The sequence below is a fragment of the Conger conger genome, chromosome 4 (assembly GCF_963514075.1).
Source record: "Conger conger chromosome 4, fConCon1.1, whole genome shotgun sequence".
In the NCBI taxonomy this organism is placed as follows: domain Eukaryota; kingdom Metazoa; phylum Chordata; class Actinopteri; order Anguilliformes; family Congridae; genus Conger; species Conger conger.
This window is the reverse complement of record NC_083763.1, coordinates 39,276,926-39,300,478: the sequence shown is the minus strand read 5'-3', so window position 1 is coordinate 39,300,478 and position 23,553 is coordinate 39,276,926. Positions and strand designations below refer to the sequence as shown.

Genomic DNA, 23,553 nt, shown 5'->3' with positions numbered 1-23,553 from the left:
TCTTGGGTGCTGGGAATGTAACTACCGCCTCCACCTTTGAGTCCACCGGAAGTACCTGTCCGCGTCCCACAACTTTGCCCAAGTACGTGACAGTTGCTTGGCCAAACTCGCATTTTGCCAAGTTTACTGTTAAATTGGCAGCACACAAACGGTCAAAAAGATCTCCTATCTGTTTTACATGCTCGGTCCAAGAAGCGCTGTAAATTACCAGGTCATCTAGATACGCTTCACAACCCGGCAGGTCAGACACGACAAGGTTAACCAACCTCTGAAATGTAGCAGGAGCATTCCTCATACCAAAAGGCATTACCGTATACTGCAGGAAAGTATCTGGTGTAACAAAAGCAGAAATCTCCTTTGCACGTTTTGACAGGGGAACTTGCCAGTAACCCTTAAGCAAGTCAAACTTGCTTACATAAGCAGCCGAACCCACTCGGTCAACACAGTCATCCATTCGAGGTAAAGGGTAACAGTCAGGTTTAGTGACGGTATTTACTTTCCTGTAGTCTGTGCAAAAACGAAAAGTGCCATCGGGTTTGCCAACGAGCAGGCAGGGAGAACTCCAATCGCTTGAGCTAGGCTCAGCCATGCCATTCTGTTGCAAGTAGTTCACCTCCTTCTTAAGCTGTGCTCGTTTCTTTGGGTTAACACGATAAGGGTGCTGTTTAATTGGGGAATAGCCACCTACGTCGATGTCATGCTCTATAAGGTGAGTGCGGGTAGGCACATCAGAAAACAGAGACGGGTGCGAATGAATAAGTCCAGTGATGTCTGCATGTTCAGTACTAGACAGTTGGGACAGCTGCACCTCAAGGTTGAGCAGAAATTGAGAATTCTGCAACCTGCCCTCCGTCATACTCTTCGGGGGTACAAGCACATCTCCCTCCTCCTGTTTGGGAGGAGCAAAGACAACGCCCGACAATGCCACACCCTTCACCTCACTATCCTCCTCAGCTTGGCGATCTAAGTAGGGCTTGAGCATGTTGACGTGACACAGCCTACGTTCAATCAGATAGGGACCGCTATAGCGCGCTTGCAAAGCGGATCCTGGAATGGGCAGGAACACCATAACCTTTTCACCAGGTGAAAAGGTTCGCAACTCTGCCCTGCAATCAAACCAGCACTTCATTCTCTTTTGAGAAGTCTTCAGGTTTTCTCTTGCTAACTCGCCTGCTCTATGCAATTTGTAACGAAAATTGCACACAAAATCAAGCAGGTTCGTGTGACTGTCCTCTGTCAACCACTTCTCCTTGAGCAGCTTCAGAGGGCCGCGTACAGTGTGGCCAAAAACTCAGCAGGGCTGAATCCCAAAGATTCTTGAACGACCTCCCGCACTGCAAAAAGCATTAAATGCACACCCTCATCCCAGTCTTTCTCAAACTCAAGACAGTATGTACGAAGCATAGATTTGAGTGTTTAATGAAACCGCTCAAGCGCCCCCTGTGACTCCGGATGGTAAGCACTGGAGGGACAATGCCTAATTGCTAGCTGGTCTAGCACTTGAGCAAAGACGTTAGACATGAAATTGGTTCCTTGGTCAGACTGAATAGCCCTAGGAAGATCAAAGAGGGAAAAGAATTTAATGAGCGCCTTAACAACAATCGGCGCAGTTATCTTCCGCAAAGGTATCGCCTCGGGAAAATGAGTAGCCGCGCACATTATGGTGAGCAGGTACTGGTTACCAGACTTCGTCCATGGCAACCGACCCACACAATCAACAAGAATCCTTTCGAACGGCTCCCCAACCACTGGAATAGGGTACAATGGAGCTGGCGGAATTTTTTGATTTGGCTTACCTGTAACCTGGCACACAGAGCACGTCTCACAGTACCTAGCAACATCCTTCTTCAAACCAGGCCAAAAGAAGTGCTTTAGAACACGGTCATAGGTCTTATTGACGCCCAAATGTCCAGCAAGGCAGGTATCATGAGCTAGGTTAAGTACTTCTTTGTGAAATGCAGAAGGGACCACGATCTGTTGATTGACGCGCCAACCATCAAGAACTGAAGCGTCCAAGGGTCTCCACTTACGCACAAGCACTCCATTCTTTATAAAATATACCATTGGCACCAAGGTAACTTCCTCTTCAGGAATCGCCTTTTCAAAGAGAGAAGAAAGCTCTGGATCCTTCCTCTGCTCCTTAACAAGCTGCTCTCGGGATAGAGACAGCTTACTAACCCCCTCAACACATTCAGCCTGTTTCTCATCCTCCACAGTGAGAAGGGGAGGCTGCTCATCGGGTTCTGGCTTTACAGCAAACAAGTCACTCAGACCTAGATCGCCAGCCACCCAATCTTCCTCCAGCTCACCATTAGGCCTAAAGGAATCGGGGTCATCCGCCACTCCCTTAGACATGGCACGAGTGACTGCACATGTAGGAAATATGTCAGGGTATTCCTGTACCAGCTCATCAGGGTGATCGATAACGGGGACAGACGTCACCTCTGGGCAAACTGAAACACGGCCACCAGCTAAGTCATTCCCCAGAATGAAAGATACTCCATCCACCGGAAAGCTGGGTCGCACGCCCACCACGACGCGACCCGTCACAAGGTCCGACTTCAGGTTAACAGCATGCAGTGGCACGTTTGTAAAGCCCATTTCAAAACCCTGCACAAGGACGCTGGTGCCTAGGGAGGATTCCTCAGAGAGGGGCAAAATATCCTCCAAGATGAAAGACTGCACTGCACCAGTATCCCTCAAAATTTTAACTGGCCTCTGAGAACCAGGCTCACCAGTTAAAAACACAGAACCATCTGTAATGAATGGAGCATAATCCTTAAGCGGACTATTATTCTCCATTGACAAAGTCTCATCGTGCCCCAGCACTGGCAAAGAGGTCTTCACCAAGGAGACTCCCTTTGAGGAATTATTCCTCCTCAGCCTGGTCAAACAATGAGCCACTTTGTGGCCAGGCTTCTTGCAAAAGTGGCACACCACCTTTCCCTTATCTCCCCACGTTTCCTGCCCCATGCTAGAAACGGGAGTACTGGCCTTCGATGAAACGAGCGATCTGCTAGGAAATTCCCTCTGAGGAGCGACGTCGTTATGACGTAGCGGAGATTTCCCAGCAGACGAACTTGAATGCGTGAGCATAAATTCATCCGCTAAAACTGCCGCCTGCTCGACCTGAGTAACTTTCTGCTCATTTAAATAGGTGGTGACACGTTCGGGTAAACAATTTTTAAACTCCTCCATGACCATTAGAGCACGGAGTTGTTCAAACGTTTCAACCTCTTGTGCGGTGCACCAGCGGTCAAACAAGCTCTCCTTTTCGCGGGCGAACTCGACAAAGGTCTGGCTGTCCGCTTTCCGAAAGCGCCTAAACCTCTTCCGGTAAGCCTCCGGGACCAGTGCGTATGCCCTGAGAATAGCAGCCTTCACTTCCTCGTAGTTAAGACTTTTCTCTAACGACAGTGACGAATAAGAGTCCTGAGCTTTACCCACGAGCACGCATTGTAACAACAACGCCCAGGCGTCTTTTGGCCACTTGAGCGTGATAGCAACACGCTCAAACAGGGAAAAGTATTTTTCCACTTCTGCCTCACGGAATGGGGGAACCATCCTAATGTGCTTACTCACATCAAATTCAGCTGGCTGTGCTCTGTTACCAGCAGGGCAACCAGCCTTTATAGCTTCAACCTCCAGCTCCTTTAAGCGCACCTCAGCCTCTCTCCCCTTTACATCCAGGTGAGTGAGTTGCCAGCCAAAGTGTCAGTCGCCAGACACTTGCGCAGTCTCTCATTCGCCATTCGCCAGTTACTGTATCATTGGTTTACTGCAATATGTGAGTAGCCGCTCGAGGTCTCTCATATATCTTTTTTTTGGCACGAATCAAGCGTTATAGTGACGCTTGATTCGTGAGCTGCCCCTAGGGCTGCTAAGCATAATCAGAGTGCAAATCCCGCAAAGGGCTTCTGCAGTCTCCTCGTGTCACCTTAACATGTTCTGTGAGAGGGGGCTGGAGAGTCCATGTGGTTGAGATTTTCTGTCCTATATACTATTGTTTGACAGCTCACTTCCTCTGCTCAGGTGTTACTGTTTGGGAACTGATGACTTTTGGGTCCAAGCCCTATGATGGGATCCCAGCCAGTGAGATTGCCGGGGTTCTGGAGAAGGGGGAGCGCCTGCCACAGCCGCCCATCTGTACCATCGATGTCTACATGATCATGGTCAAGTGTGAGTCAGACCTATGGAGACATTGTCTATGACAGGAAAATGTAAAGCTTTCCAGGCTAAATTAGTGAACATGGCATGAATGACATTCTAGAATAGGTCAATAAGTTCTGAGACAAATGTATCATTACCAATCATGCTGCCCACACAGCAGAGAGTTGCTGGTGTGTGACACAAGAGTGCTGCCTCCAAATCACTATACTCACTTGTGAACCAGTTACTTTTTCACATGAGATTCCACATGGTACTATAACACTGAGCCACCCGTAAGTATTTGGATAGTGGTACAATTTCTGTTCTCAGCACATTGGATTTGAAATGAAACAATTAATATGAGCTGAAAGTACACTGTCATCTTTAAGTTGAGGGTATTTACAGGTGCATCTCAAAAAATGTGAATATCATGCTTGTATATAAATAACCTTCAGACTACGACGTTGCTCTGACACTGTTTTTATTTCGTACGCACCGACTCTACAGACAGCAACAGCACATGTCTTCCTGGTACGTCACTCAACTTCCCCGTGCCTCTTAAAGGAACAGTCACACTGGTGTGACGCATACATAACATTTACCCCCCTCCCACAGGGAACCCAGAAGAACATAGGGCTGAACTAACAATTCCCACTCTAGGTGAACTGGGTAGACTACCAGTCACCAGCATAGTCATGTGGATTATTCTGCCACGCAACAGACTATGCTCTGTCTGAACATTTCAACTAACATTCACCAGTTGGTGATATAGTCCTTCAGATAGCTCGGTCTGACCCGGACCCGGGCCAGACGAGCCTCGGGGTGAATCTCGGGCTCTGCCGGCTCAAGTGGGCGACCGGCTGGGCCCGGCTGTTCATCAGGGAAAGCAAGGTCCCCAAATGCAGACGCCGGGTCCTCCCCAGGGCCTGGGTCCACGATGGGGGGTGTTGTGACCCTTTGAAGCCAGCCTGCGTGCCACCTTGACCCATCAGCCAGACGAAAGGTGGCTGGTCCCAGCTGAGCGGTGACCTTCGTTGGTGCAGACCAAAAGGAGAGAAGCTTGTGGTCCCTGTTGGGGCGGCGAATCCTGACCCAGTCCCCCACTGTAAAGAGAGGCGCTTTCACCCTCCGTCTTTTGTCGAACCGCTGCTTCATCCGATGCTGAGCGTCTGCGACCCTGACTTCTGACATAGCCGGCCGCTGGGGCCCGTAGCCGATCCAGAGGCAGATGCAGCTCACGACCCATCATCAGGAGGGCTGGGGAGCTGCCGGTGGTTGAGTGTGGCGTTGCCCGGTAGTGAAGCAGGGTGCGGAGCAGCGCGGCTGTGAACGGCCAGGTGTGCTCTGATCCCATTTTTTAGAGTTTGGTTAAACCTTTCTACCCCCCATTTGCCTCCGGGTGGTAGAAGGCTGTACGAATGTGTTTAATCCCCCTCTCCCCCAGAAAAGTGGCAAACTCAGCCGAGACGAACTGTGGGCCATTGTCTGTTGTGATGGCGTTGGGACTGCCCCACCGAGCAAACGGAGAGGAGAGAGAGTCAATGACCACCTGAGCCGTCACAGACCCCGTGGCGACCACCTCTGGCCACTTTGAGTGGAGGTCATAAGCCACCAGGAGGAAGCGTTGGTGGTGTGGGACTCCGTGAAGCTCCCCACAGATATCCAGCTGGATGTGCTCCCAAGGGATGAGCGGCCACTGTAAGGGCTGTAGGGGCGGTGGAGGTGGCGGGCCCGTCTTGCCACTAACCAGGCAGGCCGTGCATTCCTTCACCATTGTCTCTATGTCTCGATCTATGCCCGGCCACCACACCAAATCCCTGCAGCGCTGCTTCACCTTTACAATGCCCAGGTGGCCTTCGTACACCATTGTCAAAACGCGCGCCCTGAGGTCACTGGGGATGAAGGTGCGGAGCCCCCGGGCCACGCAGACACCGTTCCAGCAGGTCAACTCTTCCCTGACCCGATGAAAAAGCACCAGCTCCTCCGGGACTTTCGCAGGCCATCCCCCCCGGATGTAGGTGCGGAGCTGGGTGAGCATGGGGTCCTCCTCCGATGCGCGCTGAAGGTCCTCCAGGGAAACTGCAGCCTGGAGCGGGGCGTGGAGCATGAGAATGAGCTCCGACTCCATTTCGTCCAGGCCCATGCCAGGTGCTGGTCCGGGGGTGGCGCGGGAGAGCAGGTCAGCCACCACGTTCTCCCTGCCGGGAGTAAAGAGTGTGATAAAGTCATATGGCTGGAGCCTCTCCGACCAGCGGTGGATCCTCAGCGGCCTGTGCCCCGACCCGGATGTAGCGAGCAGAGCCGTGAGAGCCTGGTGATCAGTCCGTAATGTAAAGTGTCGCCCATAGACATACATGTGCCACCGCTCGCATGCCCAGACGCAGGCCAGCGCCTCCCGCTCCCCCACTGAGTATTTCTGTTCAGCCGGGTTGAGGGACCGAGAAGCGAACGCCACCGGGCGTTCCATGCCCCCCTGGGTCTGTGACAGCACCGCCCCGATCGCCGTATTGGATGCGTCACAGGTCACGAACGTGGGACTCGCCGGGTCGAAGAACGTGAGCACCGGTGGCGAGGTGAGCTGTGACTTGAGCCGGCCAATAGCGGCAGAACAGGCCGGGGTCCACTCCCAGGCCGCGTCCTGTTTCAGGAGGTCACGCAGTGGGGCGGTGGTCGTGGAGTAATGGGGAAGGAAACGCAGATAATAGGCCGTCGTCCCCAGAAACGATGACAGCTGAGCTGGGCAGGACGGCTCAGGCAGGAGCAGCACAGCCTCCACGTTGGAGTGTAGTGGGCTGAGGCCATCAGCGGTCGGGCGGAACCCCATGAACTCAATGGCTGGAACGGCGAAGGAGCACTTTTCCCCATTCAGCGTGAGGGTGTGACTGGCCAGGACATCCAGCACCCTTTGCAGCCGCTCGTCGTGGACGGCCGGTGTCGCCCCATGGACCACTATGTCGTCCAGAAAAACGACCACACCCTGGATACCGGCAAAGATAGTGGTCATGATCTTCTGGAAGCATCTTGGGGCAGAGCTGAGACCGAAGGGCATGCGGGTATAGCGAAACACCCCGACATGCGTCACGAAAGGCTACGGCTGTCAGGGTGCAGTGGAACCTGCAGGTAGCCTTGGCGAAGGTCGAGCTTTGTGAACACGGAGGAGCCGTGGAACTGTGCAGCCAGCTCCTCTACTGTGGGCAGTGGGTACTTGTCCGGAATCACTGCCTTGTTCACCGGCCTGAGGTCGATGCATGGACGCAGGCCCCCTGACTTTTTTTTCACCACCACCAGGTTCGAAACCCAGGGAGAAGCATCAACACGCTCGATGATGCCTGCGTCTGAGAGCTTCTGAAGCTCGGCGGTGACGTTGTCGCGCAGGGCGAGGGGCAGACGGCGTATGGGCTGAATCACCGGGTGCACCTCAGGTTTGAGGAGGGGCTGGTGGTTAAAGGCAGTGAGGCAGCCCAAACCACTGAACAGAGCTGGCCAGCGCTGTTGCCACGGTGAGTCGACAGACAAGATGGCGGCCCCAGTATTGTCCATTAGGGCGAAGCCCAGTTCGCAGAACAAATCGAAACCCATGAGGTTGGCCCCCTGGTTGGCCACCAGAAAGGTGAATGAAGGGACGGCTCTAGTCCCGTAACGCACAGTGAAGGTGATTGTGCCCGCCATTCCTATCTTAGAATGTCCATAGCCGTACAGCTCCTCTGCGTTGGCTGTGAGTGTCCAGAGCGGGAAGAGCCGCCGGACCGTGGAAACATTCAGGAGCGACTTGGAGGCTCCCGTGTCCAGTAGTAATGGGAGACAGACCCCGTCCAGCTCCACCGTGTACCACTTGAACGACCGGGTGGTGGCAGTCACTGAATGAATGGTCATCGGCGCGGGTGGCCCAAAAGAACGTAGGGGCGGGCTGTCAGTTGCAGGGGCAGAGCGGCAGACCCGGGCAAAATGGTTCTGCCTGCCACAGCGTTGGCACCTCTGTCCCCTGGCAGGGCAGTTTGGAGCGCGGCTGGGGTGCGATGATGAACCACAATTACCACAGGCCCGGCGTGCTGCTGTACCCTGCCGTGCTGTGAAGTTCACCTCCAGGTTGTCCTCCGGGGAAACGGGCATGGAAGTCTCTGTGGGCGGTGCCACCATTTGCGTTACCATGGGTCTGGGGGGAAAAGCAGCTAAATCCACAGCTTTAGCTAAAGTCAGGTCATCTAGCATCATAAACAGCTTCTCCCTGAGCTTCGGATTAATAGCGTGTTCAGCCAGCTGATCCCGTATCAGTTCATCTTTCAGCGCCCCGAATTTACAGAGGCTGGCTAGTCCCCTCAGATCAGCCACATAATGGTGGACAGACTCACCCGACTGTTGCCGACGTTGCCGGAACACAATCCGCCGGAGTATTATGTTCTGTGGAGCAGCAAAGTGTCCAGTGAGCAGTGTTACACAGTCCTCGTATTTAAGAGCGGGTCCAAGAGTCTGAAAAATCCGTTGTCCCTCACTGCCCAGCGTGTGTATTCTCTCCGTCTAGCGTCGTTAGCATCAGCTAGCCCGGCTGCTAATATGAATGTCTCAAATGACTCCAAATGATACCAGCGAACCCATGGGACTGGCGGCTCGCCAGGCAGGGCAAGGAACGGAGCAAGAGGTGAGAGTAAAGAGTCCATAATCCTTGTTGCCAATGTTGTATATAAATAACCTTCAGACTACGACGTTGCTCTGACACTGTTTTTATTTCGTACGCACCGACTCTACAGACAGCAACAGCACATGTCTTCCTGGTACGTCACTCAACTTCCCCGTGCCTCTTAAAGGAACAGTCACACTGGTGTGACGCATACATAACAATGCTATCAAAGCAACTGGGCTTCTATAACACCTCAGCAGTGCCACAGGCTGATTGCCTCCATGCCACGCCACATTGATGCGTATTGAGTGCATAAATGAACATACTTTTCAGAAGGTTGACATTTCTGTATTATAAATACTGTTTTTGATTGGTCTTATGTAATAATATTTTTCTATATTTCTAATATTTTGAGATACTGGATTTTTGAGCTGTAAGCCGTAATCATCAAAATTAAAGCAAAAAAAGGCTTGGAATATTTTACTTCTGGGTTTACCTGGGGGTCTCTGCCCAGTTGGATGAGCCCGGAAAACCTCCAAAGGGAGGCGCCCGGGAGGCATCCTGATCAAATGCGCGAACCACCCCAATTGGCTCCTTTTGACGCGAAGGAGCAGCGGCTCTACTCCGAGCTCCCTCCGGATGTCCGAGCTCCTCACCCTATCTCTAAGGCTGAGCCCAGCCACCCTACGGAGGAAGCTCATTTTGGCCGCTTGTATACGCGATCTCGGAGGGAGCAATCCACCGTTTTCCGGCAGAGAACCATGGCCTCGGACTTGGAGGTGTTGACTCTCATCCCGGCCGCTTCACACTCGGCTGCAAACCGCTCCAGTGCGGTCACGGTCCAATGAGCCAGCAGAACCATGTCATCCGCAAAAAGCAGAGAGACAATTCTGAGGTCACCAAACCTCTCCTCACCTCGGCTGCGCCTTGAGATCCTGTCCATGAATATCACAAACAGGACCGGTGACAAGGGGCAACCTTGGCGGAGTCCAACACCCACTGGAAACGTGCTTGACTTTGTGCCGAGGATATGGACACAGCTCTCACTTTGGTTATACAGGGACCGGATGGCTCGTAACAACGACCCCAGTACCCCATACTCCCGCAGTACCCCCCACAGGGTTCCCCAGGGGACACGGTCGAAAGCCTTCTCCAAGTCCACAAAGCACATGTGGACTGGATGGGCAAACTCCGATGACCCCGCCAGCAACCCTGCCAAGGTAAAGAGCTGGTCACTGTTCCACGACCAGGACTGAAGCCACATTGCTCCTCCTGAATCTGAGGTTCGACCGTTGGTCGGAGCCTCCTTTCCAGCACCCTAGAGTAGAGCACACCCTCCGGTCCCCCTTCTTGAAAATGGGGACCACCACCCCGGTCTGCCACACTGCAGGTACTGTCCCCGACCTCCACGCGACACTGAAGAGGCGTGTCAGCCAAGACAGCCCAACAATGTCCAGAGCTTTCAGCATCTCAGGGCGAATCTCATCCACACCCGGCGACTTGCCACTGAGCAACTTCCGCCAGGGATATAGGTGCAGATTCTCCCGAGTCTTCGGGCTCTGCCTCTTCCACAGAGGACGTGTTGTTTGGGTTCAGGAGCTCCTCGAAGTGCTCTTTCCACCGCCCGACAACATCCCCAGTCCGGGTCAGCAGTTCTCCTCCCCTGCTGCAAACAGCCTGAGACAAGCCCTGCTTTCCCTTTCTGGGTCGTCGGATGGTTTGCCAGAACTTCCTTGAGGCCAACCGAAAGTCCTTCTCCATAGCCTCCCCAAACTCCTCCTATACCCGGGTTTTTGCTTCAGCGACTGCAGAAGCCGCAGCCCTTCTGGCCACATGGCTGCTGCTTCAGGGGACCCCCCGGGCCAGCCAAACCCGAAAGGCCTCCTTCTTCAGTTTGACGGCCTCCCTGACCGCTGGGGTCCACCAGCGGGTTCTTGGGTTGCCGCCCCGACAGGCACCGATGACCTTCTGGCCACAGCTCGTGCTTGCCGCCTCTGAAATTGAGGCTTTGAACATGGCCCACTCGGACTCCATGTCCCCAGCCTCCCCCGGGATGCGTGAGAAGTTCCTCCGGAGGTGGGAGTTGAAGACCTTATGGACAGGGGCCTCCGCCAGACGTTCCCAGTACCCTCACTACATGTCTGGGTTTACCGGGTCTGTCCGGCAGCCTCCCTGGCCACTTGATCCAACTCACCACCAAATGGTGATCAGTTGACAGCTCTGCTCCTCTCTTTATCCGAGTGTCCAAGACATACGGCCGCAGGTCTGATGATACGACCACAAAGTCGATCATCAATCTTTGGCCTAAGGTGCTCTGGTACCAAGTACACTTATGAGCTACCCTATGCTCGAACATGGTGTTTGTTATCGACAATCCATGACCAGCACAGAAGTCCAATAACAAGACACCGCTCGGGTTAAGATCAGGCAGGCCATTCCTCCCAATCACCCCCTTCCAGGTTTCTCCGTCATTGCCCACGTGAGCGTTGAAGTCGCCCAGCAGAATGATAGAGTCTCCGGGTGGCACCCTTTCCAGGATGCCGCCCAGTGACTCCAAGAAGGCCGGATACTCTGAACTGCCGTTTGGTCCATAAGCACAAACGCCAGTCAGAGCTTTCCCCCCAGCAACACGTAGTCGCAGAGAGGCGACCCTCTCGTTCCTCTCGCTGTGTTGGGTGGAACTCCAACACAGTGGCGCTCAGCCGGTGGCTTGTGAGTATCCCCACACCCGCCCGGTACCTCTCACCCTGAGCAACTCCAGAAAAGAACTGAGTCCAGCCCCTCTCCAGGAGTTTGGTTCCGGAACCAGTGCTGTGTGTGGAGGTGAGCCCAACTATATCTAGTTGGTACCGCTCCGCCTCCCGCACTAGCTCCGGTTCTTTCCCCACCAGAGAGGTGACGTTCCACGTCCCCAGAACCAGTCTGTGAGGATCAGCATGCCCGGATCCCCGCTTTTGCCTACTGCCCGTTGGGTAAAGCACCCGACTCCGATGCCGACCCCTCCTGGTGGTGAGCCCACAGGGCGGCGACCCCACGTGACCAATTCGGGCTGTGCCCGGCCGGGCCCCATGGGATAAGGCCCGGCCACCAGACGCTTGCCGACGAGCTCCCCTCCCGGGTCTGGCTCCAGAAGGGGGCCCCGGTTTCCCTTTTCCGGGCGAGGTATCTTTGTCCTTGTGAGGCTATATCATGGAGTCTTTGAATCGCTCTTAGTCTGGCCCCTCCCCCGGGACCAATATGCCTTGGGAGACCCTACTGGGGGCTAACGCTAGTGCCCCCGACAACATAGCTCCCAGGATCACCGGAACACACAAACCCCTCCACCACGTTCAGGTGGCGATTCCTTGGAGAATTAAATTCACTTTCCACTTGTTGCAGGAATGCTGTTTTGTGTTGGTTTGTCTGTTTTTTTGTCTCTGATTGATGAAAGTTTTTCTGATTCTGATTCTCATTCTGATTAAGGAAAAAACTTTTCCATTATATTCTAATATTGTGAGATGCACCTGTATGTTCTGACAAGGGTTAAGGACAGTGCTCTTCTCAGGAAAATGTATTCAATCAAGGGACAAAATAAAAACATTGATACAGTTTTTCTATCTTAATTAATACATTTTCACAAGAAGAGTGCTGTCCTTAAGCATTATCATACATTAATTTCCATGGACCTTTTCTCAGTATATGCATTTTTATCTTTGAATTGTCCTGAAAGCACTGATACTACTTAATTTAATATTTACATCCATATTCACCCCATTTTATGGGACCAAAAGTAAATGTGCAATTGGCTTCTCAGCTGTTCCTGATTAGACAGGTGTGTTGAATCACTTCCTTAGTGCAGGGATTTTGTATGTAACTTGTTTGTTGGAAGGATGGAAGACATAGTGGTAGTAAGGCTCTCAGTGAGCACTTTATTAGGTATTCAGTAGACTTTTTTTTTTTTTTTTTACTTTTTTGTCTTCTGCTGCTGTAGCCTATCCACTTTGAGGTTTAACTCATTTTGTGTTCAGAGATGCTCTTCTGCATACCACTGTTGTAATGTGTGGTTATTTGTGTTACTGTCACCTTCCTTTCAACTATGATCAGTCTGGCCTTTCTCCTCTGACCTCTCTCATTAACCACGTGTTGCCCGCAGAACTGCTGCTCACAAGATGTTTTCGGTTTTTCACACTATTCTCTGCAAACTCTAGAGAAAATCACCGGACATCAGCAGTTTCTGAGAGACTCAAACCACCCTGCCAGGCACCAGCAATCATTCCCCAGTCAAAGTCACTTTGGCTCATTTGGCTGAAAAAGCTCAAATAAGTCTTATTTTTATCTTCATTCTTGTCTTGGCAATCTTGTATTGCCCAAAGGACAGCTCAGGGGTATAGTAATGACATATCTTAATTTTTAAAATGCTTAGTTTAATTCATTAAAAACCAAAACCATCTATGTAAAATTATGTGTGTCCATGTGTGAACAATTTTACTAGGAACACTTTTGGCTGAGCCATATAAGCCTGCCCCTTCATATCAGCACCACTGTCCACGCCGTCTTGGTAGTAATACTAGCCTAGTTTTTTAAATGAACAGAAATTAGAGAGCTGTGTCGGATGCTACTGTGTGTGTGGTGTGTGTGGTGTGTGTGTGTTTGTGCATGCGTGTGGGTCTGTAAGTGTGATTGTATGCAAGGCTAGCTGAGGTAGGCTAACATTCAGTTTCATTTAGCCTACTGCCAAATCTCTCCGGCTAACAGCCTATGAAATTTATAAACAATGCACAAAATAAAATAATGTATGATTTACATAGACGCTATGACAAGATACTAGTTAAGTAGTTATATCCTTATTCTACGATCGGAACAAGTTCATATAACACTCTCTTGACATGCACAAGAGAGAAGTGAGGAAAATGGCAGCAGGCAGTGATTTTTACTCATCTAAGGGCAAGGACCCAGGGAGGAGCTGGCCTATCACAAAACAGTGTTAACTTTATGTTACACATTCATCACTGATGTACAGCTACTGCAGCCAATGTAAAAAATATATATATATATTTATCCAATTCTCCGATCACAGATAATGATCCAATTACTCGTACTCAATAAGTCAAAATAACTTATAAATCACAAGTCAATAATCATTACGGGTACTCATCTAAAACAAGTGCTCAGCTCACTCCAAATACAGAGCATGAAAGCAAATCCATTTTTTTGTAAATTCCAATGAAACCAACTAGCTACATTAACTTGTAGCCACAAACAAAGCTGATGTGGTTGTTAGCCAGGTGACTGGTGAACAGCGACAAGCTGGCTAGCCTCCAAATGATGCGAAACTCTGTTGCTACCTCGTCATCTTACATTTTAAACATTTTAAACTATATTTTAACAATTTTACATTGAGACATACAAATTATGAAAGCCAAGACATAAAAGTGGTCATTGGTGTCAAACGGCTACGTCATCTCAGTAGCCAAACAGAAGGCCAGTGCTTTTCATTAACTTTTAAAAACGTTAAACCTATATTTTTACTCTGAATTTAACTTTGACATGCAGATCATGAAAGCAAATATATGTCTTGAGTAAAATCAGGTAACTAAACTAAATGTATTTGTAATTATGTGAAATTGCCCACGCCGACTGATTATGATAGACCGGGTCGCATATGTTTCATACATTATTGTCTGATTTGCACAGAATGGCAGGTTTGACTGGAAATTGAATAAAAGGGTGGGCTGGGCTCTGATGTTTGCACAGCACTGTATGTACCCAGCTAGAATTTGTACTTTGGTTCATGGTTAGCATAGTTACCTTGCACTGGTGCTCTGCTGATTTTGAAACTTGACATGGTGTTCTGGGAAATTAGGAATATTATTAGTCATCTTACTTTAGCTCATTCTAATCAAATTAATTTGCTTGCATTTTCTGTTTTGCAAGTCACTCTGCATAAGATTCAGTCTTTGTGTTAGATCCATCTCAGGCTCTGGCAGGCATCAAGCAGTCATGTCTGATGATTGTCAGAGAGGGATGGGATTACATTCTCACCACTGATTGGTTCCCTCAGGCTGGATGATCGATGCAGACAGTAGGCCACGCTTCCGAGAGCTTATCTGCGAGTTCTCAAAGATGGCCCGGGATCCGTCACGTTACCTGGTTATTCAGGTAACCAAAACTATCCCAACAATTCAAACACTTGTGGCCTGTCATCTCGGAATTTATTTTCCATTTGATATTCTGTACATCACTAATACTCCTTGTGGCTGCTGTAATAGATCCAAGAAACAAACACTGCATGAAACTACATGAAAGTTTATTAAATGCTGTGCCTCACATGCAGGTATTTTCCACTGAAATATGAACATTTATATGTGCAGTCATATTTGAAATATGAATGTTTTCACTGATTGGTTGTTGTCATGCCTCTGCAGGGTGACGAGCAAATGCACCTCCCCAGCCGCACCGACTCCAAGTTTTACCGCACACTGATTAGTGTTGAGGATATGGATGATGCCGTGGATGCAGATGAATACCTGGTGGCCTACAATGGCTTCTTCAACACTGTCAGTGCCTCCCATACCCAGCTCTTTAATTCATGGGTGCTCATATTCACATCCCAAGGAACCCATTGTTTTTACACCAGACAGAACAGCCACTCCATGATGGCATGGAGTTACGTCAGACTAAAAAGTTCAGCCCTGGAATTATACTCACCTGACTCATTGAAGCCCTAACGAGTAAATCACCTGGGTCTGGGCCTTAGAAATCATAATCAGAATTCCCAAACCTTCGCACAGGGCTCTTTTCCTTTTTTTATAAAATTTTACAGTAGAAAATGAAAATGAAATATTTGAAAAACTTTAATATTTTCAGAAAGGGATCATGTTTAATTATTGAGAGTTTAGAGTTCAGGTTTGCTTTCAATCACATACAGATTCATTGTAAAAGACATTTAAATCAGGGACGGCCAAATCCTACTGAGCCAGGGCAGCAAAATCCTGCATACACATCGGCCCTTCAGGAATGGAGTTGCCCATTCCTGCTCAGAGAGAGCAGTAATGATGATAATGCTCACATTGTACTCCTGCACATTGTACAGTGCACCACTGCTGCAATACTGACTAGAGAAAAGGCCAGTAGTAAAACACAGGTTTCCTTGCACACCATTTATGCAGTGGTACTGCATAGTGCAAAACATAGTGCACTTTGTACTTACATGATAATAAATAATATTTATATAGCGCTATTCCTACACAGAGTGTAGCACAACGTGCTTTATCTGAGAATTGGAAAATTGAAATGGAAAGTCCACTTGACTTCAAATTTTTCATACATAGGCCTTGGCTACTGGAGAGGATATGCCCATACACACTATGCGTAGGGTTGTGAGGATTAATAATTAAGATGTTTCTGTGGCTATCCTCTGCTGGTGTGATGGGTTTGAGTGATGAAGAATACACAGGATAGTCACTGTCACCTGCAAGAGGAATGACAGCAGATACATTTATTAATAAGGAGCCTGATTAAATTGTTAGATTGTAATGGTGCCTTTGGGGAAAACTTACCAAGGAGGTACCAGGGTATCCATGTGAGCTTTTAATTTTACAAAAGAGTGAGAAAGAGTGAGCTTGCCTCTTACATTTTACAGTTGTATTCAAGAAAATAGCAGTACAACATCAGTAACCTGATGAACCACTGTTATTAGTAGTAGTGATATTTCTGCATGGCAAATACTTTACTTGTAGATGTAGTGGTGTAATAGAAAAACAACAGACCCAACTGTCATGACATGCACACTGCTTGTTCTGAGTAATTGACTCATTCATTGAAAGGGGCGTGTTCAAAATAATAGCAGTGTGGAGTTTAATTAGAGAATTCATTCATTCTGTAAAAAAGCAGGTGTCATTAATGGTCCTTTATGAAGGAAGAAGAAGCAAATGTTTCACACATTGTTAGAAAATAGATTTCCTTCTGAAGTAAAAGTAAAATGGGCCGTTCCAAACATTGTTCGGAGGAACAACGTCATTTGATTAAAAGTTGATTGGAGAGGGGAAAACATATAAAGAAGTGCAGCAACTTTTAGTATGCTCAGCTAAAATGATCTCAAATGCTTTAAAATGGCAACAAAAACCCGAAACACGCGGAAGAAAAGAGCAACTACTGTTAAAACGGTGTCCACAGTACACTGTGAAGACATAGTATGGGGATGTTTACAAAAATCATGGTATGGGGATGTTTTTCATACTACGGTGTTGGGTTCGTGGATCAGTTTGAATACATCAAAATACTTGAAGAGATTATGTTGCCATATGCTGAAGAGGAAATGCCCATGAAATGGGTGTTTCAACAAGGCAACGACTGCAAACACATGAGTAAGCGAGCAACATCTTGGTTCTAGATATAAAGAATTGAGGTAATGGAGTGGCCAGCTCAATCCCCTGACCTCAACCCCATTGAAAACTGGGGTGACATTAAAAATGCAATTTCTGAAGCTAACCCCCAAAATTAACAGGAACTGAGAAAGTTATCAAAAACAATGGTTATGCAACTAAATATTAGTTCAGTAATTTAAAGTGAAGTTAAATCTTGAAAAATGTCTTCAGTTTATACAGTTTGAGGAGAGTTTGAATTTACAGATTAATATTCTTTTTCTTTGCTTCCTGTAAAAGAATAACGCAGACTTGATAAAATTAGCTAATCCTTTGATTTGGAATTTAATGTGTAATGTTTCCACTACATTTTAAATATTGAACTAAAATCAGGTAACTAAACTAAATGTATTTGTAATTATGTGAAATTGCCCACGCCGACTGATTATGATAGACCGGGTCGCATATGTTTCATACATTATTGTCTGATTTGCACAGAATGGCAGGTTTGACTGGAAATTGAATAAAAGGGTGGGCTGGGCTCTGATGTTTGCACAGCACTGTATGTACCCAGCTAGAATTTGTACTTTGGTTCATGGTTAGCATAGTTACCTAGCACTGGTGCTCTGCTGATTTTGAAACTTGACATGGTGTTCTGGGAAATTAGGAATATTATTAGTCATCTTACTTTAGCTCATTCTAATCAAATTAATTTGCTTGCATTTTCTGTTTTGCAAGTCACTCTGCATAAGATTCAGTCTTTGTGTAAGATCCATCTCAGGCTCTGGCAGGCATCAAGCAGTCATGTCTGATGATTGTCAGAGAGGGATGGGATTACATTCTCACCACTGATTGGTTCCCTCAGGCTGGATGATCGATGCAGACAGTAGGCCACGCTTCCGAGAGCTTATCTGCTAGTGCATTAAAAATGCAATTTCTGAAGCTAACCCCCAAAATTAACAGGAACTGAAAAAGTTATCAAAAACAATGGTTATGCAACTAAATATTAGTTCAGTAATTTAAAGTGAAGTTAAATCTTGAAAAATGTCTTCAGTTTATACAGTTTGAGGAGAGTTTGAATTTACAGATTAATATTCCTTTTCTTTGCTTCCTGTAAAAGAATAACGCAGACTTGATAAAATTTGCTAATCCTTTGATTTGGAATTTAATGTGTAATGTTTCCACTACATTTTAAATATTGAACTAAAAGCTATTAAAAATATTTTTTTTAATGCACTGCTATTTATTTGAACACAACTGTACATTGTAGGGGTCATGATAATACAGTATGTTTCAGGGTCCTTTTCAGAGACGTGCTTTCTCCATGCTGATATTCCTGCTTAGTCCATATAAGAATAGTGAATCCTTTTGTTATGTGACATATTTTGGCTGAACCCAAAAAGACTTAGGTCTGGTTTAATTGAATTGTATTCATCCCTATGCTGGCATTTGACTGAATGTTGGGGTATTTTGTGTTTTTTTCCTCTTTGTTTAATTAAAACTCAGAAACCACAGTGTACACAATGTTCAGGGACAGGCCAAAGTAAAAATGAAACCAGTCTAGTTTTTTCTTTTTTTTTTTTTGGTTTCCTGGGGCCTCATTTATAAAACTGTGCTTAGGATTCACGTCAAAAGGTTGCGTAAGCATGAAACCTAGGACGTGCGTACGCAAAAAAAAATTCTGATTTATAAAACAGTGCATACGCACGTCCCACCCCAGTTTTCCTTTATAAATCACAATCAAATCTAAATGTGGCGCAACTTTGCCAGCTTCATGTCCCGCCCACAGTTGCCTATAAATAGGCAGTGAAACACCCCTAATGAATATGCATTTCACGAAGACGACAATGGCAAATGCTGAAAAGAAAGCCATTTGATTGCCTCTGAAAAGCTACAGGTGTGGGAATTATCCTGATTGATTGTAAATGACGAACAGTTCTGCACAACGAATGTGATGATGACGATGATAATAATAATACACGTTATTTGTCTAGCACCATTGAAAACACAGTTACAAAATTAAGAGATAAAACGAACAAAAATTTATAACAATAAACACATTATAAAACATAATATATGAATATGATGACAATATATGAAACTATGCTCGTATCTGCCCGACTGACGCATTGTAAACGGCATCAGTGCAGCGCAATTTGTCCGACTGTTCACCATATTATTTATGAGAATACATTTAATAACATGAAGTTTTGTTTAACAATTCGTCTACATATTTGAGGGATTTTACAACAACATCTCCGTTTATATTTATCATCCTAAATCATATTTTTTGGGCACTCCAGGGAGCATCAATCAAACAGCTGTTTGTTTATTCGTTGTAAGAGAGGCTTTTATCCGTTTTTGCAAATTAACTCTTCGTATATGATACGTGAGAGGTAATATTTCATTACATTACATTACATTACATTGCATGGCATTTAGCAGACGCTCTTATCCAGAGCGACGTACAACAAAGTGCAAATTAAACACAAGAACAAGTGCAAAGAGGACCTGAGAGGACAGTATAGTTCCGAGTCTTAGTGTAAACATGCAGAAAATCAGAACCCTTTAAGAGTACAATCAACAACAATGAATTTCGATTTATTTTACACAGTGGCATCTGTTGTGTATCATTTTCGACTTTTTCGACTATCATTCTCGTCGCCAAATGTTGTGTTGCACTTAGGAAGGGAGAGAACCCGTATAGCGAGATTCAACAACACAACACTTTAATAAGTATAACAGGGACGAAGCACGTCCTTACAGCAGCCATACCCAGCCACAACTCCCGGCAAATCTTTATACCTTTTTACATCCTGTTTCACTTCCCGTTTTCCTGGTCTTACGTCACGAGCATTAAAGGCACAGTTTCTCATTTCTCCAGTTAATGTGTGTACGCATGGGTCAGAGTTTCCGTGGAGGACCGCACATTTTCCCGTCAAGTTCGTTTTTTATAAATGCCAAAGTTTGCTTAGAAAGTGGCGTACGCATTCTTTTGTGCCTACGCAACGTTTATGAATGAGGCCCCTGGTCATTAGTGAGGTGTGGGAAAATACTGTCTTAGGGTGGTCCTAACAAAAGCTCTCGAATATGTATTGTAGAGTCCAAATAGCAGCATGGGAGCCTGCCACAACAGGAATGTGGTACGTGGGGCACAAGACAGTGATAAAACATTTAAGAGTGTGTGTGTCAGTGTAAATGTGTGTGCAAGCGTATTGGTGGGTTTGGTATACACAGTTAAATGATGCCATTAGCACAAGCTAAAGTACACGTAATTTGAGCTTTCAGGATAGCATTTTTTCTGATAGCTTTTTTTGTTGTTGCTTAGAATGAATGCCCAATTAGAGAGAACAGTTTAATCCTGCGCTACATCACAGATCCCACAGATAGGTCTTTGGAGAGGGACTTCCAGCCCATTCCAGGTAAATATCCCTTGTCCTCCTTTTTTTTCTTGAGCAATGTTGATTTACTGTAACAGTTCTGCTTTTGTCTGGTCATGTCAGACCAGTGATCCTAAGCATTTTATTTAACCCACTTTCCAAAAGCAGGCTGTAATGTGGTAATGCTCAACAACCTCAAAGTTGTAACCACTGTTCCCTCCCCGACATTAAATCTGAATGTCAGAGGCACATCAAGGGTGACATCTACTGGATAGAAGGAATCTTACATATTGATTACTTGTTCCTGAGGATAACAATCAACTCCTAGCAACTCCTTTGAGGCACCGCTATACATATCTGAACTACACGTTTAGTGTTAGGGTTTCACAGGTTGTGAAATGAATGTTAGATTCAGTGTCTGGAAAGCTTTGGAAATATGCGAAGCATTACACCAGCGCTACTCAACTACAGGTCCTGTGGGCCTCAGTGTCTGCAGCTATTTGCTCCTACCTTGCTCCTACCACCTGATCTTACTAATTATTTTACCTGCTTGGTTCAGATAATAAGCTTATTAGTGAAATCTACCATGTACTGCACAGTTGAAGCAAATGCCAGCAGACACTGCAGCCTGCAGGACGTGGAGTTCAGTAGCGCTGCATTAGACTTGGCAATGACAATGGTGAGAACGTCCATAATATAAGATCATTCTTTTGTCCAGTATTTTCAGTGGAGCTTAAAATAGCTATTTGTAATGATATTTGACACATGGAAATATCATTTCTTTATTCTTCATTTAAAATTGGAAATCCTTCTCACTGCATTGTTGCATAACCCCTGGATGTTTAACCTGTTATATTACAGAGTATATGAACCAAAATGGGGTGACTTCATCAGATGTGATGAACTCAAACTACCAGGAACCTGGTCCCCCCCACATCAACTTTTCTTTCTCCAGTGGGTTGGATGAGGCAGAAAACGTCAATTCTTTCAACAGTGTTGCAGAGGGGCCCAAGTACCTCAACACAGCCCAGCCCACCTCCAGTCAAAACCAGCAGAGATATAGCCCACAGACCAGCCTAGACAACCCTGACTACCAAGAGGACTTCCCTGTTGGGAAGTCCCACTCCAATGGCCACTTCTTCCCAGCTGCTGAAAATGTTGAATACCTCGGCCTGACTGCTGTGCACTCTGAGATCCAATAACATCTGGCATTCCCAAGACAAAGAAGGGATACCCATCAGAATACTGACAGCTGTTTTAGCATGTATCAAGGGTTGAGGCTCTAAATGTGCCACAACTAGATGAGACAGTTTGGGAGAGGTGACTTTGACAACTGAACTTATGATATCCCTTGATTGCTGCAACATGCACCCCAGCATTTGTTGTCAATGATGGGGACAGTAACAAAGCCAGTGACCAAAAATGATCTGTGTTTTAAGATGATCTTCATGTAAAAATAATTCCAATGGTCTCCAATGGTACGTTTTTTGGAACTAGCTTTGCCTTCCTCATTTTTACTGTTAGCTACAGGCATTGATTCTTCAAGAGATGCTGGCTTGATGGAACCAAAGTTATTACTGCAACTGCAAATGTAAAGTTTGCTGACTTATTTGTTTGGAATGAATTCAGCACTATTTTCCCTAACCCACACATATGCTTTTGTCTGTTATTGCTCTGTGCTGTCTGATAATACAAATGGAGAGGAACAAGTGTCTGATGTCTTATGACAGAATATGACCAAAGAAGATAAATGAGAGGGAGGGTGCACTAAAATCTGATCTGAGAAGCTTGCTGTGAAAGTCAATGCAAAGAACCTGTAATGTATGTGTTGTCTTGTTGGAATAGCCCATGTTGCATACACTACCATTCATCACTGAGAATTCTTTGTATTTTTGAAAGAAATTGATATTCACCAAGGTCACATTACATTTATAAAAAAAATACAGCGTGACATTGGTAATGTTAGAAAATGCTTTTATTGTTTGAAATAACTATTTTTTAGTTCAGTCTTCACATCTGATTGCAAAGTCTCATTTTCAGCGGCCATTACTCCAGTGTACGTTCAACACACGTCTTTAGGTAATCATGCTAATGTGTTAATTTAGTACTAGAAAAAAACAAGTAGTTCCTTTTTTCATCTTTCATTTGTCAGTTTTGGCTGGGCACACCTCTTCTGGCCATGGTCAAGATTTTTGCTCTCCAGGGCCATACAGTAGATATGCTATGCAGAGAGAGCCTTTGCTAGAGTGGAGACTGCATCAAAATTGGTCTCCAACAGTGGGTGTTGAAGTGCAATTCTAGGGTGCTCTACTAGTATCTCTTACAAAGAGGAAAATGAAAGCTACTGCATAGTTTCTGCTCCCCTCCACTTATTTCCAGGCAGGATTGAGGAAAGGAGGTAAGGATTGAAAGGTAATGTAACACACTAATCGTAGCCTGTAGGATTTGTGAGTTTGACCTTGTTCTTTCACAATTCGTTACAATGTTACAATTCTCATCAAGCTTATTGGCCGTAGGTAGAACCTAGTAACTCCGGTTATTACGGTCAGCTGGATTACAAAATTGTTCTATCGGGACAGTACTTTATTTTGCTTTCTTATGTTTCCTTTATTGTGTTGAAAATGACTATGTTAATTTTAATTCTCTGTGGGGTTTATTTTGGTTAGGCAGCCTGCAATGTGATATACCCCCCTGGTCTTATTTCTTGTAACACTATTTACAGTCACCAGAGATTTTTTCATTATTATATTAACCCTATACTGTTTATTAAGCCTCCAGGTTTAAGATTGTTTAAATAAATGTTTATGTATATAGTTAACACTTGCATTGTTTTGTCTTTCCTTTGTAATTATAGAGATTGGAGTACTGGTGTGTTTATTGAGGTAAATGGCCACCAGCCACCACTATTTTGAACAATTTGAACTACAGTAGCACAGTGTAGTATTTTGTCATCAAAAAACAAGTTTGTTTTATATGTAGTAAGTGAATCTCTAAGAGACCAATTCAGCCTGGTTATTTTGTTGGAGCAAACAGTATGACTTTTGAGAAACTGAGTTTGAAAGACAGA

At 46.4% G+C, this 23,553-nt stretch overlaps 1 protein-coding gene across 2 annotated transcripts in view; it reads left to right on the top strand.

Annotated features, from left to right (window-relative positions):
- LOC133125881 (epidermal growth factor receptor-like) overlaps window positions 1-23,304 on the top strand; it is a 134,823-nt gene extending 111,519 nt beyond the window's left edge. For both annotated transcript variants that reach the window (XM_061237580.1, XM_061237579.1), the window contains exons 23-27: window positions 4,033-4,179; window positions 14,805-14,902; window positions 15,169-15,300; window positions 20,435-20,528; window positions 21,348-23,304. In XM_061237580.1, the coding sequence (XP_061093564.1) occupies window positions 4,033-4,179; window positions 14,805-14,902; window positions 15,169-15,300; window positions 20,435-20,528; window positions 21,348-21,688 (812 nt within the window). In that variant the 3' untranslated portion in view covers window positions 21,689-23,304. The remainder of the gene's footprint in view (window positions 1-4,032; window positions 4,180-14,804; window positions 14,903-15,168; window positions 15,301-20,434; window positions 20,529-21,347) is intronic.
- Window positions 23,305-23,553: the final 249 nt, after the last annotated feature.